Source organism: Propithecus coquereli, unplaced genomic scaffold (assembly GCF_000956105.1).
Source record: "Propithecus coquereli isolate 6110/MARCELLA unplaced genomic scaffold, Pcoq_1.0 Scaffold336, whole genome shotgun sequence".
NCBI classification, from domain to species: domain Eukaryota; kingdom Metazoa; phylum Chordata; class Mammalia; order Primates; family Indriidae; genus Propithecus; species Propithecus coquereli.
The window spans coordinates 1,714,958-1,732,984 of NW_012149019.1; the positions used below are offsets into that span (position 1 = coordinate 1,714,958).

At 51.8% G+C, this 18,027-nt stretch overlaps 1 protein-coding gene across 4 annotated transcripts in view; it reads right to left on the minus strand.

Moving 5' to 3' along the window:
* GRB10 (growth factor receptor-bound protein 10) overlaps positions 1-18,027 on the minus strand; it is a 180,414-nt gene that overhangs the window by 45,661 nt on the left and 116,726 nt on the right. For all 4 annotated transcript variants that reach the window (XM_012650633.1, XM_012650636.1, XM_012650634.1 and 1 more), the window contains one exon: positions 14,853-15,000. In XM_012650633.1, coding sequence (XP_012506087.1) covers positions 14,853-15,000 — 148 coding nt within the window. The remainder of the gene's footprint in view (positions 1-14,852; positions 15,001-18,027) is intronic.

Here is an 18,027-nt window from a genome sequence, read left to right on the forward strand (position 1 = left end):
CAAATGGGTCACTTACAATCTCTCAGCTTAAACCATGGCTATGTAGCTATCGTGGTCAACCACAGCATTTTATAACGTGAAAACAGACAGAAATTGTCAGTGCTACAGAAGTACAAGTGAAATCCCACTGGAGTTTCCAGTAACATCTTTTTTTAAAAAAAGATTCATTTTTTAGTAGTAATCAAACTTAGTTATGAAACATTAAACCTCAAATGTAACCTTATAATTTTAAAATATTTTAAGATTCGAGTTGGAGTGGGTGAAACTTTCCAAGGCATTCTAGGTTCCCTGCATGGGGTGGGTGGGATGCTGTCCCCTGGTCGCTCACGCGGCAGGTGTGTCCTGGGACCGAGGTGCTGGGGACTCAGCTCCTGAAATAAAACCCCTGACCTCACGGACTTTTCCTGAGCTGAGGGAAGCTGGCAGCAAGTGGCAGAACCCAAAGGGTGTCCGAGGCTGGAAGGGGAAGGAGGAAGGTCTGGGGAAAGGCTACCAGCAAAGGCCCTCCAGGCAGCAGGGAGGGCTTTTGCCCCGTGTGACAGCTACTGCCTGGAAGCGCCGCGTTGGGAGGTCCCACAACAATGCAGGCCAGGCAGGCAAAGGAGGCCCGCTCCCACGGCGGAGGCAGGTGGTGGCTGTCCACCCCTGGTACATTTGCCGACGTGGCGGGATGCTCGCAGGAGGAGTGAGGGAGGCAATCAGGGATTCGGACGGGGCTGGGGGCTGCGCTGCCCCTGCCTGAGATGGAGTTCTCAGAAGGGTCAGGTTCCCAGGGCGGACCCGATGCTGCCTTTGGACACGCCGAGTTGGCAGTGCCTTTTAGATATTCACGTGGAGGTGCCAGGCGGCAGCTGGGCTTGGGGAGAGTGAGGATGGGAGGGAAACCCTGGGAACCGCAGTGCAGAGACAGGATGGAAAGCTGAGAGAGTGAGCACAAGGGACAGAGGGGGACCCAGCCCTTGGGGACCTGTGCTCAGAGACTGGGAAAAAGACGATGACTCAGCAAGGAAAGTGGAGAAGGAACGGCCACCAAGGACAGTGGAAACCAAGACAGAATGGTGGAAAACAAGAGCACAGGGTGTCTCTAGGAGGAGGGGGCCGGGAGCCAGAGCAGGCCCAGCACTGCCAACAGGTCCTGCAGGCTGCAGACTGGGAGCCCCTCTGGCTCTAGTCAAGTGAATGTCACCCTGACGGGAACAAGAGGAATCTAACAGCACGGTGGGGACAGAAGCTGGACTGCTGGGTGTTTTTGACAAGGTTTAAAAAGGGGCTTTAAGAAATCAAGGAAAACTATCATCTTCCTCCGAAAACAGTATTCTTGGCCCCTGTGACCAAATTTGTGAGGGAAAGGCAGGCACAGCCTCGACTCGAGGAGGCATGGAAGCCGTCCTCAGCCAGGTCCACTAGAAAGCCGCACCCCAGCCCTCCCTGGCCTCCCCCAGCTCCTCCAGCCCAGGCCCGGGGACCGCCCCCGCCCCCATCGCTGCTTTCCTCTGGGCTTCCAGAGCCATCTGCTCCAGTGAAACAAGCCATAAGGCCCAACACACTTCCTCTAAAGGCCAAGGCGCTAACCACGGATTTATTGTTTTCGGTGGAGCCAGGTCCTCTTTTCTGTGAAGCTCCCAAGGGGCGCTTCTCAGCCGCGCTGCGCACCGGAGGAGAGCAAACACCCTGAGTGGCAGCCCAGGCCTCAGACCCACTCAGCGTGGGTTGGGCCATATCCCGATGGGAGTGTCGGTGAGGGGCGGCTTCCTCTTCTTCCTGCTCCTGAGTGGCAGCAGGGCTCAGCTGTGACAAACCGGTGCTGGAGAGCTGGGCTCTGATCCCGGCTCTGCCAAAGCCAGGGCGACTGTCCCCCAAGAGAAGCACCTGGCACTTCCACAAGGATGAGGCCATCGCTCTCGCACTCGCCTGCCCGGTGTGTCGGGCTCAGCTCTCGGAGGCACCGATGGGGAGTAAACTAGGGACCCTGTTCCTATCCTCAGTGGTGACAGGTTGGGGGGTTAACGCTCTAGTGGTAAAAGATAGAGACCGAATGTGTCACCAAACAAGATCACTCAGGAGGCAGGAGAGGTACAAACACAGCCCAGGACTGTGGTGGAGCGGGGCCCGCAGGGCACTGTCTTTCCCAAGGTGGCCTGGCATGGACCTCAGAGGCAGTGACATTTGAACTGACACCTTTTGAACTGACACCTGAACGATGACAAAGTAGTAGTCAAGAAAAGGTCTCAGGAAAGAGCCAATGTTAGGGAGAAGCCGCCGGGGAGATGCCAGCGGTGGGCGTGGGATGGCAAATGTGAGACCAGTAAGGCCAGGGAGGCTGGACCTCGGTAACAGAGACGCATGGGGGCAGGTAAGGGAGGACCCGGCCGCCCTCGACCGCGAGTCGGATCTCATGCCAGGTGTGATGGGAGGACACTGAGATTTAACCGACTCTCCAGAAACAGCACAGAAGCTGCTGGGCCGTGGACAGGGTCGGGAGAGCTGGGGACTAGCTTCTGTGATGTCCCAAGCTGGTCCTTGAAACAGAGCAGTGGAAAAGTCTCACCCGGGGCGCGCTGTGCATGGAGAGTGGCTGGATCGGAGCACAAGTCCAAAGGAAGTTCAAGGGTGAATTTTTCAGTCTGGGCCAGGGCAACTGAGCGGACAGCAATGCCTTCTAGTTAAGTGGAGAGGCCTTGGCAGAGTGTATTTTGGCCACATTTTCTTTGTGTTATTTAACATTTCACATGGCAACCAGAGGACCAAGTGAAGATGCAGGGCATCTCTCAGCAGGGACAAGTCCCAGCAGAGATGTGAAAGTCTGAGTCAAGAGTATATGGTGGCATCTGACAGCATGGGTCCAAATCCAGTCACTGAGGGAGGTGGATCTCTGGGGAGTGCGAGAGGCTGAGGACTGAGCCTCGAGGTCTGGCAGAGCAGAGACAGCGAAAGGGTGAAGGAGCAGAGAGGTGAAACAATGACAAGCTGGGGTCACAGAAGCTTGGAGAAGCAAGTGTTTGAGGAATCAAGGCTGTGTCAAAAGCTGCTGAGATGACATTGAAGGTGCCACCCAAAACTGGCCACTGGCTTTGACCAGTGGTAGGTAGGTTTACAGACTCCTCGATGACATTCATTTCAGGCAACGAGTGGCACCGAATGCCCGACTGGGGTCGGTGGAGGAGAGACCAGGAGATGAAAAGTAGAGACGGAGCTAAATAGCTGGTCCCAGGAGTCTTGCAGAAGAGCAGCAGAGACGCACGGCAGTCTCTGGGCGAGAGGCATCATGGCAGGTGTGGACGCTGACGGGGACAATCCTGACCAAGGACAAAACCGACAGTGGAGGAAGGAAAAGGCAACGACTGCAGGCTCAGTGTCCCTGAGAAGGCCAGGGGTGGCTGCGAATGGCAGACTGGCCCCAGGAAGACACAGGCCCGTGTCCCCGTGCGGGCGGGCAGGCGGGTGCAGGTGGGTAGAGCAGGCAGTACTCTCTGATAGCGGCGCCTGTCTATCAAGCTTCAGGCTAAGGTACCCGGTGGGAGGTTAGAAGAGGGAAGAAAAGGAGTTGAAAACTGTTTTTCTTGGGAGTAGTGAATGATTGGGAGTGGGAAAAAGTCTAGGGAGGAAAAGAGATCAAGGGACAGAGAGAGGGAATTTATCTTTTTCTCACTGATTTATAAGAGCTCTTTACTCAGGATATTGCAAATGTCTAAGTACTGCAAATATTTTTTTCTCAGCTTGTCAACAGCTTAGCATTTAATCTATAGCATTAACTTTCTTTATGGATAAATTCAGCAATCTTCCTTTCTATGATTTCACCTATTGCTTTAATAGTTAAAGTGTGATTCCTTAGCCTGAGGACCAATTAATTATTCAACTATGTTTTTTTCCTACTTCTCTTAAGGTATGATTTTTTTACATTAACAGCTTGATCAACCTAGAACTCATTTCAGTGTATATGTATTAGTTTGCTAGTGCTGCAACAACACAGTGCCACAAACTGTGTGGCTTAAACAACAGAAAGTGATTGTCTCACATTTCCAAAGAACAGAAGTCCACGACCCAGCATCCAGAGAGGTGATGCCCTCCGAGAGCCGGGAGGCAGACCTGGTTCCAGGCCTCTCCCATGGCTCTGGGTGGTTTGCGGGCATTTTTGTCATGCCTTGGCTTAGAGAAGCGTCACCTGGCATTCTCCCCCTGTATGTTTCTGTGTACAAATTTCCCCTTTTTATAAGGACACTGGGCACACTGGATTAGGGGCCTGACTGACTGCAGTATGACCTCACCTTAACTAATTACATCTGCAACAACACTATTTCTAAGTCAAGTCATGTTCTGAGGTACTGGGGGTTAGGACTTCAACATGATTTTTGAGGGGACATACGCCAACCCACAGAGTATGCGATAAAGCCCAAGACCCTAATTCAATTCTTCATCCAAACAGTTTATAACTATTGAAGCACATTGAATTAAACACTAACGCCACGCTCACCATGTTCTAAACCTTGTACAGATTAGAGGCTCTCTCTGTGCTTCAATGCACAGACCTCTCTCTTCTCTCTCTCCCCATTTTTAAACCAGAACCATGTGGTTTTCATGACAGTAGCTCTATAACATCAAAGCCACTCTTTGAAGGAGGTAATCACTCACCACCGAAAGACCAAATACAAATGGCCTCATCTATGTTCCCATCAAATGCAACCTCTCAGTGGGGCGGGACACCCTGGCAGCCTTGCTGCCTGGACACCCAGATGCCCAGCCCCATGGGCCCCACTCAGCTGTTCCTCTGACTACTTCATCAAAGGCTTCTATGTGTTGTCTCTACTTGCAGGAACCCTGATCTATTCTGGAAATTTTAGGTAGGATTTTGGATTTCAAATTTTGAAAAAGGCTAGGTGAATGTAACGTGCATCCTAGCTCTGTATCAGGGATTGGAGCTGATTCCAAGGCTGAGACCATACAAAACTAAATTAAAACAAAAACTGCATCTATAAAAGTAAGCAGAATGGCATCTATAATAAACAGAAAATGAGAGCCCACACAGTGCTGGTTTTGCAGACACCCTTTAAGTACCTGAGACCTGGATGGCTGGATCCGAGCAGGGCCACGGTTACGGAGGGGTGCATCTGGTGCTTCCGGTGTCCACAACATAAACATAGTCCACTTTAAGGTAACAGCTTCCATTTCTACAAAAACCACTTGCCCTTTATTAGGGAAAATCCAAACTACACCAAAGAGGATAATTACAGGATAAGAGACAAAGGACTTTCTGGGGACTTGGGCCACAAACCTGTCTGCTCATGAAAGAACGCCTTTGTGCCACGATGGCAATGCCACGTCACCAGAGACACAGAGAAAACCACACCCACTGGATGTGTGTCCAGAGACCAAACAACCCCACAGTGGGAGGAGATGGATTCTGAGATTTCTACTGTTTACTGACAACCAAAAGCATCCTGGAAAATAACTGAAAATCATGACAGCGTGAGACTGGTCAAAAATGACACCAAACAGGCCATGTGTAGACTTGGCGGATTTTTCTATCAAAATGTTTTTTTTTTTTTTATCCATCCCCTTCATTTTCTCTGCTTCGCATCTTGGCTTCCTGCACCAGGTTTAGTTTGCGACTCAGAACCATCAGCACTGAGGTTTCACCCTTGACATCCGAAGGGCCCGTCGTCCTCAGATTCCTGCCCTCAACACCACAACCCGGTTCTCATAATCTCACATTCCAAAAGCTGCTCCCAGTTATGCTTTTGATACACGTTGGTGTCTTAACGGAATAAAATTAAGTTTCTTCCCTTTCATGTAACTGGTTTCAAGGAGGCCAACAGCGCTGAGCACAGTGCCCCAGGGCCCGCTGCACACCTGCCCCACAGCTCCCGAGAGCTGGGCTCATGCAGCCCCCTCAGGGGCCCGGGGATGGCAGTGCACAGGGCGTCCTCTCGGGGATGGGCAGCGCGTAGGCGGTGCCTTCCTGGCATTGTCAACCCCAGGTGGCAGACTCCAGTGTGTGCTCCCAGGGAGGACCGTGCAGTGGGGCAGCGTGGAGGTGGCCACGCTGGAAGACAGAGCCCACGCTACGCTGTGCTGCACCACCGCCAGCAGCGTGTCTGAGAGCAAGAGGAGCACAACTTCCAACACCCTCCAAATGCCATTGCTCTTAAAGCTTTGTCACAGCCCGCCCCATCAGCTGCAGCTCGGACAGCCAAGAGAGCACTGGGACTCGGAGAGATTTTCATCTCCCAGGAAAGGTGCACACACATGGGTTAGGCTCTGCACACCTGCCCATGTGTTTCAAGCAGGAAGAGCCCTCCCCACCCTCTGATTTCCACCACACTCCTCCCCTCGGAGGGCTGGAGACCACATGGGCCACTAGCCTGCCCAGGCTGTGCAGCGACACATCAGGAAGAGACTTAAATTTTTGTTTCACGCACTTTACCAGAGTTTACAGGGCCCAGTATCAACTCCCTCACCCACCTCCAGGTGGCTGAACAAAAGATCTACCCAAATAAATCCAGCAGATCAAGAAGGGACAGCTAAACTGCAGGCTTGGAGGAGCAAAATTTAATTGCAATAAGATCATCCTTTTGAACTGTAAGCGGGTACACACTCTAATACATATACTCTAATGTACCCTAATGCAAATCTAGCTAAACGTATCATGAGGCTGGCGCTGTGTTTGAGATGAGGTATTCATTCCTTCATGTTTTATCTTCCTGGGAACCTCTCACAGTATGTTGAAGCTCAAAGGCTGAAGCCTCGGGAACGCCGCTTGCTTGGATGACGTTTACATGCTTTGCAGCCGGGCATGGTACACACAACCTGCTTTGCACAGTGTGTTCTGCCAACATAATCATGGATATTCTGTGTCTTTTGGAAAGAAGGAAGAAAGAGAAGCATTGCATGTCTTCAACTTCTCCTAGAAGTGTGGGGACACCTGGAGCACCTCGTGGTCCCAGGGAGGCAGCTCTGGCTGTGCTCCCCGTGGCTGGCAGCACCGGCTCTGAGCATGCCTTGGTCCCAGAAGTCATGACAAACCAGCAACTGCTCAGTTAACAAATGTCCTCCTGCCTTCAGGTGGCCGTAGATGACCCTCACAGAGTCCCAGGCAAGGGCACCCCTGCAGAGCCTGCCCTGGCCTGTGCATTAAAAGATGAGGTTCCAGTAAATACAAAGAATTATCGTCACATGCTCTGGTGACTTCCACTTTCTGTGATGTTTCTCCTCTTAGGGAAGAAAACACTGAAATGCTGGTGCATATAAGAGGTGATCTTTTGGTTTTAAACAGGGTTTTTCTTTGTTTAGCATTATATTTTTAAATAATTTCAGACTTGCAGAAAGTTTGTAAAAAGTAGTACGAAGACTTTCCGTATATTGTTAATCTGGGTCCTCCAAATATTAACATTTCACCTGTTGGCCTTATCAAATTCCCATTCCTTTTCCCGATCTAACTATGAGTTGCAGACATATGACTCCTTTACTGCTAGATAGTTTGGTGTGCATTTACTAAAACAAAGACACTTTCTTTTATAACCACAGTATAATGATCAAAGTAAGGAAATTAAGGAATTTGGATGACTGGACTCAGGACTGGACTCAGCTTTTGGTCACTCTGGTCCTTTCTCCCAGGGCGATCATTTGGACTAGAGACCGTGCAGGGGAGACAGGTGGCGGTGAGCTGTGCTGCACAGGTGAAAAAGAAAAGGTGTAGAACTGTTGGTGCAACGCAGCCAGAGATCTCTAAGCTCCTACAGCCAGAGACTGGACACGGTGGCTATGTGGTGACCTGCTATGCAGATGCCATTAGAATCTCTCTGATTCTGTGTCACTACAAAGCCACACAGGGCTGACTTGTTCTGCAATCACTATACCCCCAGAAATAGCCATGGAAAAGCCAGAGGACTTGCTAAGGTTGCTGCTGTGTTCTGAAGATACCAACCCTGGAGTCCTGCAAACAGCAGCTAATGACCTGGGACATGGAGATCTACCTCCATGGGGGAAAGGTAGGTCCCCAAAGCCACTGTCTCACTAGGGAGAATGCAGAGGTGGAGAAAGCTACCAGGCCAGGGCTCAGGAGTCTTGAAAATCAAGGAGGTTTTTGCAGATAGAAATAGAGCAACATAGATCGTGAGCTATAAAACACTCATAACCTTTCACCAGGAGCCTGACTCCTAGGGCCTATCCTGGCAAAAGAATTCCCAATGTGACAAAAGCTACATCACAGATGCTCAGTGAAACATCATCTGTAGCACAGACAACTGGGCAAGCGTGCAAATACCCAGCCACGTGGAGTAGGCAAGTGCGGCACAGCGCAACTTCCATCCATGTAGCTGTCAGCTATTCAGAGTGTTTCTTATGAAGACCATGTTAAGAAACACAGAAAATACTTGTGGTACGTATCTAAACTTGTATCTACCTTTACTGAAACCAGGTAAAGTGCAGAGGGACAGGAACTACGGGCAGATGCAAAGTCTGTCAATATTGTTGCAATAGTTTCCCTGACAGTTCAATGGTCAGAGACGAAAGTGTGGTCACACTTATCTTCCAAAGTTCCACGAACAAGAAAGCAACGTCGCTTTCTAATTTCTCAAGTACCTGAGACGTTCCACCACTGCTGGCAGGGACCCCCTGGGCTCCGTGGAGAGATGAGCCCGCGAGAACAAACACTGCCCGTGAGCAAGAGCACGTGGTTACGTGACGTTTCCATGTATATCTTTTCTGGGTTTCCTCACATAAATGAATCAGAAGATGCCAGAGTTCTATAAATAAAGCTAGAAAGTGCTGCTTTGATTCAAGAGAATCTCTGTTGTGGGATTACAACGAGGAGACTATTTTGGGGTAAGGTAAAAGATAAAAAGCACATTAGTCATCAGCATTTGGTTCTCTCAGGGACCAAAAAAAACAAACAAAAACAATTGCCAGCAGGGGTGTGCACTTACAAACCTCCCCAACGGGGCAGCGTCCGAGCCCCTTCCTAGAGATGTCCGGCCCCAGCACAGCGCCCGGGGAGGGATGTTTACCGAATTCTTTTGATAGCACTCAAAACATCCTTGCTCGGGTTCCTCCAGCGATTCTCTTTTTCTTTTTTTCACTTTTATTCCTCCAATTACTTTTTCCTTTACACCAGTTAAGAGACTGCGGTGAGAGCCTTAAAAAACAAAAAGAACAGATGTAGAGGAAACAAGAAGGCCACAGCGCAGGCAGCCACCACGCTGGACGCGGCACGGAACCCCTCAGGCGAGACCCAGGGCCCGACACTTCAGGTGTCATGAGCTGTAATGTCGTAAAACACTTTATGCTAAACCAAGAGGAGCTGGCACGGGCACAGGTTTCATGACGGAGCAGACACCCCTTCCGGACTGTTTATAGGTATAAACAAAGCACGGATGTTCATGTTCGGCGGACGTAGCAGGCTTCTCTGTTTGGTGAACTGTGGCTCCCAACACAAACGAGCACGGTGTTCGAGCACGGCACGTAGGACAGAAGCTGTCGGGTGGGCTGATCGGGGAAGGGTTATCGTCTAGTGGCTCCCCTTTTCCTACTGACATTTCAAGTCAAAGCAGCAGCAAGAATCAGCGAATCGGTTCGCCAAGAAAATGATTTCCTGTCACTAGCAAAAGAGGCAGCCCTCTGTGAACACATCAGCGCCCACAGGTGAGTGACGACGGCGCTGCCCTGGCCGCTGCTTCAGCGGGAGCCGCGCCGCGTGCGCCCACACACGGGCAGCACAGATCTCGGCTCTGGGTGATTCTTCCTGCGAAAGACGTGGGTCACGGAAGGGCCCGTATTCCAGTGCTCCTCGCAACTCAGATATCCAGAGATGTGTGATACAGTAATAAAGGAGCCGTCTCAGGCCCCTCACATTTAGAGAATTTATATTTTAAAAGTATTTACGGCCCAGAGAAACACGAGTGGTTGGGATTTCACTTGAGAGTCCTGGGACGATTTCCTGGCTCACATTTAGCTAAACAAGCGGCCACTCCAGGTCACGGCTGCCCTCCTGCAATCGCACCCCTCGTTGAGAGGCAAACACAGGAGCAGGCAGATGCTGTCGTGTTGGAGTCTTAGGGATTATTTTCGCGCTGCAGGGGCTGGATCCCCTGAGGGCTCCAAGGCAGGTGGTTTTGGCAATATTGCCAGGGAAACCTGAAAAAGCGAGGAGGGCATTCACCGTTTTAACAGGGAGCATGGGCAATTCCGCACCTGTCCCACGGTGGGTTCTGTGGCGTTAGAGGTGCAGTGTGATCAAAAATGTGTGAGAAGCTCGAGGTTAACTCGAGTCAAATAGGTTTTCTTTCCTATAGGATTTTTTGGATCCTCCAAAACCAAATAGGACATGTGAATTTCCAAGAACGTGAGAGAGGGTGCGTTTCCCAAACTCAGCAAGCCTGCATTTTTTTCCCCCTCCCAACAGCTCACTCAGGTAACTGGCACTCTGGAAAACAGAAGGTGAGAAACACACACGCAGAGCTCTCGGTCAACTCAGCAACGGCACAGGGAAGACAGCAACGCCAGACCCTACTCAAATCAAGGAGAACGAGGGAGCCCAGCTGAGCTGCCCCGCGGGAAGGAACACTTCACAGCCACTGCGATACTAAGACTCAGGCTGATACACGAAGACCACAGCCACGCAGCCACCAGAACCTTGCGGACACTCAACCCAGGGTTACTGGCAGGTCTCCTTGGTTCCAGGGGCCCTGCATAAACTTCCCGTGCTGAGCCAGTCAGCTGAGCAGTAACGCGGCACCGCACCTGTCGCCCCTGCGAGCCCAGCGTGGCACACTCACTTGCATCTCGGAGGCTGCCGACCACGGCGCCTCGCCTCGCCTCGCCTGCGGCCGTGCCTGGACCAAGCGGAGCGGGAGGCAGCATTCCGTCCGGGAGGCACCTTCTGACCAGATCTCTTTTCCTCGCCAAGGATGGTCTAACATTACAGTCCATTCCTCAAAAATATAGTTAAAGCCCCAGAAGACCTAATTTTGATCATTAGTAAATAAAGGTATGTACAAAACCCTATGCGAGATGATTAATTCAGTTCTAGAAAATTAATTTTTAAAAATTAAACAGAGGGAGAAGGGCTGAATGGAGCCAAGATGAGATTTATGCCCTATTAGCAGCGGGGTTAAGCTATGTGACTAATTGTGTTTGAAGAGCCAATGAAGGCCTGCTCTGGCAACCCGCTGAGTGGCTGCAGGATCACCTTTATTGCAGCGAGAAAGCGCAGCCTGTCAGAGCCACCCCGAAGGTCCCCGCGACCTCATCTTAAATCTACAGATAAATGAGCTCCCCTCGCACAACCGCACTTGTTCTCAGCCAGCGCGCCCCTCCGGGGTCCCGCGTGCTCTCTCAGCATCTCCGCACGTTTGCCACGGGCTTCGCCTCTCTGGTTTCCCCTTCCTCAAGCCGTGAAAGCACCACGCGCCACTCACTGCGCCCCGACGGGCAGGGCGCTGCCTCGGTGGCCCTCTCCACCGCCTCGCGCTCCTGGGTCCCTGGCATGCCGACCAGAATGTCCAACAGCTGCTCCTGGGTGACAGGCCCCGTCCGGCCCCCGCAGCTCCGGCAGTGGAGAGAGGAAGCATGCCCCATGACACAGACGGGGCTGTGGCGGCTGCTGTCTCCTGCCCTAGACTTCCCTCTCACGAGCAGCAGTGGCCACTGCTCCTGCTCTTGTCACGACACTTTTCCAGCTGCATGTGCACAAAGTCATTTTGAAGCCCTACTTAATGTCATCCTTTTAGATTCAGGCCGTTGTCCCAGCTTGTTGAACCCTTTTGGACACCAGCTCAGTGGTCCATCGGGGCAAGTCTGCAGCACGCCGGGCACGGTGAGACCAACAGGACGGCGCACAGGTCGCCTCGCGAGAGCACAGCCTTCGCATGTTCGCCCAAACCCGGCGACACACCTGCAGAGCAGGACCTGCCTGCAAGGATGTCTGCTTTGGCCTACGTGGTGGCTACAGAAAACTGAAATGTGCAGAATTTAGAGAGTTCAGATTTAAAGATGTGAATTTTGATTTCTCTTGAACCATCCAAAAACCTGGCAACACAGGACCCATGTTCCTGCCAGCCCACGCTTGGCTGGTGCTGAGCAAAGGCTGGGGACATTGTAGCCAACATCTTAGTCTCAGGGTCTGGCAGAAGACCTGATATGTTGCAAGGGCTCAAGGTGACAGGTGGTGGGAGGGACATCTGAGGGAGGTGGCGGCAGGACGAGTTCCACGTGCCACTGGGAGAGGTGGGCAGAGGGCTCTTTTCTCCCTGAGACTGCTCCCCTACAGAAGTCTCCCTCCTCCTTCCTTCCTTGGGGTCCCACGGCCCCAGCCTGCACAAGGTGCTGAGCCTGCGTCTCGCATGTCTACCAAGGAGGCGCACCGAGCTGCGGCTGGAACTCAGAGGCGCGGGAGCCTGCAGACGCAGCAGCAGGGACCTGACGCCACTCCCTGCCCGGCCCGGCCACAGGGGGACTGGGAGGAGCCCCCAGGCCCTGTGACGGCGGCCACTCTCCAGACACCAGCGCCTGACCACGCCAGCCCCGTTATGCAGCCACCAAGGAGTCACTTAGGAAGGAAACCCACAGACAGGCAGAAGAACAGCTACTAACTTACCTAAGTGGGAACTCTGTGATGCTTTGGCCATAAAGCCTTGGACGGGAATGGTATTCCCTTCTGCCTGGATGTTTACGTATCTCTGCTTTTTCCCTCCCTGTCCCCGCCTTGATCATGAATCTTCTTACTAGTGACCACGGCAATGTGACCAAAGAGGTTTCCGATGGCCTCACTTTTTCCTCAGTTACCTTCCAAAGAGCCTTACGCTGCTCCTTTTCCTACACTGGCTGGGTTCTTCCCAGGGAATGAAGCTACTTTAGGCAGGCCCAATACATCGGTCCCCTTCGTCTATTTTGCTGCTACTGCAGAGCTCCTGACTCCGACTTCATACAAAAGGAAAAGGAATTTCAGATTTCTCTTTCCCTCAAGCAAAGGGCAAGGACCAGGACCAAAACCCCTTTGCCCAACACCATCTCCCACCATGATCCTAGACCAAAGGGCCCTGGCAGGTGGCTGGAGGTTGCCTGGCACCCGCTACCAGCCAGACCAATGAAACATACCTTTCATGAGATCAAAAGGCAGAACCAAGTGCAGACAGAGAAATGTCCCTATGAGCAGTTAAAAAAAAAAAAAGAAAAAAGAACAAAGAACAATAACTTTCTACAAGTGGTGCTAAGTGAGAAACCGCCTTCCTGCTCTGGCGTGTCCCAGTAGGCGTGAGGAATCTGGGCGACACACACAGACACCAACGCAACGCTCCTACGGGGAGCTAACCCAGATCCCAAGAAAAACACCAGCAGGCAAAATTCCCAGGTTTCCTTATTCTGCTTACAAATTTGGACAATCCACGGGGGTGGAGGCCAGTTTTCTTGCCAATGGCTGCGAGGGCCAGATAACATTTTCATGGTCTTATTTTAGGATGGGTAACTTTGTAAACAACCTCAGTGACAAATCCATAGACAGTGTGTCTGGATCCTTATTTGAAACAGAAGGTCACCAGGGAGGTAGACATCCCAGATGCACTTTAGGCATGTGACAGAGAGCTGAGCCCAGCCGGTGCTGGCTCCCAGGCGGGGACACTTACCTCACCTTCTAAGTTTTGACAGTGCTACGATGATGCGGCCCGCTCTGGAGGCCGAGGTCAGTGGGAGCAGCCCTCGGAAGCCGGCAAACACCGGAAAGAAGGCCCGTCTCAGAGAGTGCAGGCCCGCACAGCGCAGGACCTCAGGTGCGCGGAAGACAGGCGCTGCCGGCCCACCTTGCGTGGGGGCAGCCAAGGGCAGAGGGGGAGGAGGAGTAGGAGGAGAGGACGATTCCAGTGGAAAGGCAAAGGAGCGGCTAAACTCTACATGTCGAAGAGGAGTTAAGTCGAGGTCCCGGGAAGCCTGTTAGTACGGTGGCTCCGGGCTCAGGCTCTGGACCTGGAGGCCAGCTCACTTGCGGCTCTGCCTCCGCTTCCTCATTGCAGAACAGAAGTATATCTGCACTTAATTCATAAAGTTGGTTTGAGAAATGAACATAAAAATAAACACAGACCACTTAGAACAGTTCCTGGCACATGGAAATCACTCGGCAAGTATCAGAGACTGTTGCTGTGATCATCACCACCAGCCCTCACTGCTCTCCCTCCAGAGCCTGTAACCCACCCCGGCTCCAGGCCCTGCCGACCAGGACGGGGGAGCTGCCAACCCATTTCTCTGCCAGTTTCTCTGATACGTTGACTTATTGGCTATTTGACCTTGGAAAAGTCACTGAAACTCTCTGTGGCACAGTTTCCTCGCCTGGGGGCAATGGCTGTGGAATATCTACTTCATAGACCTACTTTTAGATAGAAACTGCACGTTCAAAGAGGTAGCTATCACCCTCTGGGCCAAGTGAAAATTGTTCTGCCTTGAGCAGATCAAATTTAAAGTCAGAACTACAATAGGAAAACCCTTCAACTATCTGTCTTGCAGTTCCGGTGCCCGAGTAAGCCTGGTGTTTTCACACCTAACTTACCTAGAATTATTAAGCAATGAGGATGATCCAGTGATTGATTTTTTCAAAGAACTAAAACTCATCTTTAAACGTCAAATTATCATTATTATTATTTTCCATTCTTATGAGATTAGATTCTTTCTAAAACATATAGCTACATCCTGAACTTAGTAAGTGCAGTTTTGGCCAATAAATTAAAAAGCCTCATAAGACAACAAATATGGTAGCAACAAAAAAAAGAACCAAGGGAAAGATCCCACGATTTCCCTCCCTTCAGCCCAAAGTCACGAGCTGCCACACCCGTGCAAAGCCCGTGGACTGGGGCTGCAGCCAAGGGTGCACTCACCTGCTTCGTGGCGGCGGCCTGGCTCGGAGGAGGTAAGGAGCTTGTCGCGAGCACAGGGGCGCTGCCGGGGCCGCAGAGCTCAGGGAAGGGGTTGGGGATGGCCGGCAGCGACGACGTTCTAAACTGCTGGTCTTCCTCCTGAAGGCGCCTGGGAGGCAAGAGACAAGTGCTCGTTAAAAGCCGCCACTGCCCACGTGACCCAGCGTTGTCACTGCTGGGGATACCCCCAAAATAAATGAAAGCAGGGCTTCTGGGGGATATTGGTGGTGCACCTGTGTTCACAGCAGCAGGACTCACAATAGCCAAAGGGTGGAAGTGACCCAGTGTCCATCAGCAGAATGGAAAAACGAAAAGTGGCGTATCCACACATGGACTATTACTCAGCCATAAAAAAGGCTGGAAATTCTGACACACGCCACATGGATGAACCTGAGTGAAATGAGCCGGTTACAAAAAGATAAACACTGTATAATAATGCCACTTATATGAGGTACGCAGGTACCTTCACAGAAAGTAGAGTGGTGGCCTCCAGGGGCTGAAGGCGGGGGAGGTGCTGTTTAATGGGAACAGACTTTCGGTTCTACAAGACAAAAAAGTTCTGGAGATTGCGCAGCCATTGTGAGTGCACGTTACTACTGAACGGTACACTTGGAAATAGTTAATATGGTGAATTTTAAGTTATATGTGTTTTACCAGAACTAAAAATAAAAAAAATTAAAATTGTCGTTCTTGGACCCACAGGGTACCGATTCCCTCCTCCATTAAACATCTTGGGACAGGGAAGCCACGGTTTTGCCGTCTCGCGTGAGCACTCATGTCTGGAAGCAGTGCTTAGCGCACGGTGGGTAGTTGGCATTTGCTCCAAATACCTCGTCAGTTGTGTTCAGTGAATACCTGATGTGTGACAAGGTTTTGTGAATAGGAACATTTTCCTGAGAACGAGTATTTTTCAATGTCCTTGAAATGAACATTTATCAAACCAAATGAAAACACGAGAAGAGGCTTTGTGTCCCCATCTGAACTGTGGAACGAAAAGGTTGTTGATACTAAATTGGTTGAAATTATAGCTTCACGTATCTATCCTCCCAGAGCACCGAAGTCTGTGTCTGTATCACCTAGAAATACTCGGCCGAATCCGCCCCAGCTCCACACTCCTTGTCACTTCTCCAGGGCCACCTGCTGCCTCCTCCAGAAAAAATACAAAATTCACTTGTCATACAACTAAGCAAAACAAGCACAGGGTGGCAAATCAGATGCAATTACGGAAAGAGCAGAGAAATCAAGTTCAAAGACCAAGCAAGACCAATGCCAAGTGCCCTAAACTTCTCTTTCCGAGGGTAACTGCCAGCCCACGTCTCCAGGGATTGCCTGGGAACACGGCCTCTCCCACCACCCCCGCGCCAACATCGCTCTGTCCACACACTCCACCTTCGGGGAAGGGCGCACACCTGGAGCTGCGGGGTTTGGCCCTCATCTCTGCTCAGCATTCCCAATCCTTCTCCTGGTTTAGATACACCTCAGAAACGCCCCGTGGAGGCCGCGCCTTCAAACAATTTTCTTTTCTGACTATTTTTACCATTTGACAAAGTCAAGAATCCATTTGTTTCCTGGGAGATTTGCCACTAGATAATGACGCTCTGCGCCCATTTTTTCTCTTTCTACCAGCTGACCTTGATTTGAAAGAAGACCTGCCTAGTCATCCCGCGTAGACCAGGAAATGGGGCACTGGTTCGGGAACATGAGAACTCGCGTGGCGCGAACGAAGGAAATCGGTGTTGTGAATCGGGAAAGCCATTCCCATGATGGCCTGAGGACATGCCAGAAAGTTTATCTCTACTGTTAACAAATCCCACTCTTCCCAAACAGCTTTGGTCTTGGCAAAGCATCCAAATGACATGTCTGACCCTTGTCGCATAGGACACGACACAGGGAGAAGCGGCCAGTACCACATTTGGTCTGTTCCGGCCCACGGCCTATACCAGTGATGTAACCCCAAGGAACAACAGTTTCATTTTTGTTTTGACTTTCAGAACAACATACGGACCTTCTGGTGTTTCAGTTGTTCACAAAAGCTTCTCTTTCTATGGGGTTGTTCCGAGCGCTTTAAAGCCCTGTGTTGACTTTATTGTAGTTAACAGATAGCGCCTGAAGCAAAACTACAGAGCACCACACAAAGATGGAAACACCCCTGGCAGAGAGGCCCACAGTGAAAGGGCAGGTCCCTGACAATTACAAAAGGAAAATGACCCTGGGGATGGTGACAAGGATAGCACTGGGGGTGGGGGGTGGAAGGGGGCGGCTCCCGCTGCTCCGTGCCTTCATCCCACCTGTGCAGCTGTCCAGGTTAGAACACACCTGCGGCCCCCTCTGCTCTCACCTAAGCCCCTCCTTCTCCTTCAAGAACTGGCTCCACCAGCGCGCCTTGCCCGAGCTTCTACCCTGTGCACACCTGCCTCCGTCCCAGCCTGCTCCGACGCATGGCAGTCACAGGGACTTCCTCCGCAGTGTGGACCGAGTCCCGTGGACCCCTAGCACCAGCCACCACCCTCAGCCTGGGTCCTCAGACGGCTTCCCACTCACCAGGCGTGGACCCAGTCACCTCCCCGCAGAGCCTCGGCTTCCTCACCTGGGAAGTGAGGGGAACCCACGCCGCCTGCCATGAGGCTGCGGTGATCCTGACGACAAACCAGGAGCTCGGCAGAGCTGTCACTCAGTGAGCGCTCGGCACGTGGCCTCACTTAGCAAAATCAATCTTTGTGACTCTAGGTGCCATATCTTTAAATCCACCTGGGGGTAAGAAACAACTACTTACCTGAGAGGACGCTGGTGAAAAGAGGCTGTGCCAAGGAGCAGTGCCTGTCACCCTGCAGGGAGAGGGCTTTGCAGCCCGTAGAGCAGGCCTCCCTCTCTGGGTACAGGCAGCCGGGGCTTGAGAGCAGAAGCAAGGTCGCAACTCGAGGCTAAGGGTCCCGGGCAACTGGCTCTGGCAGGGAGCCCGGCTTTCTGGCACCAGCAGCCTCCACGGACCCACCCTGGGGTACCTATGCCAAGTGGCAGCAACTACGTCCTCCCAGGGGCCCCCAAGGCCACCACAAATGGCAACTGAGAGATGCTGGGACCCAGAGAAGCTCACAGGAGAAAAGAGCTCTCCGTCTAGACCCCACTCCTCGAGGCC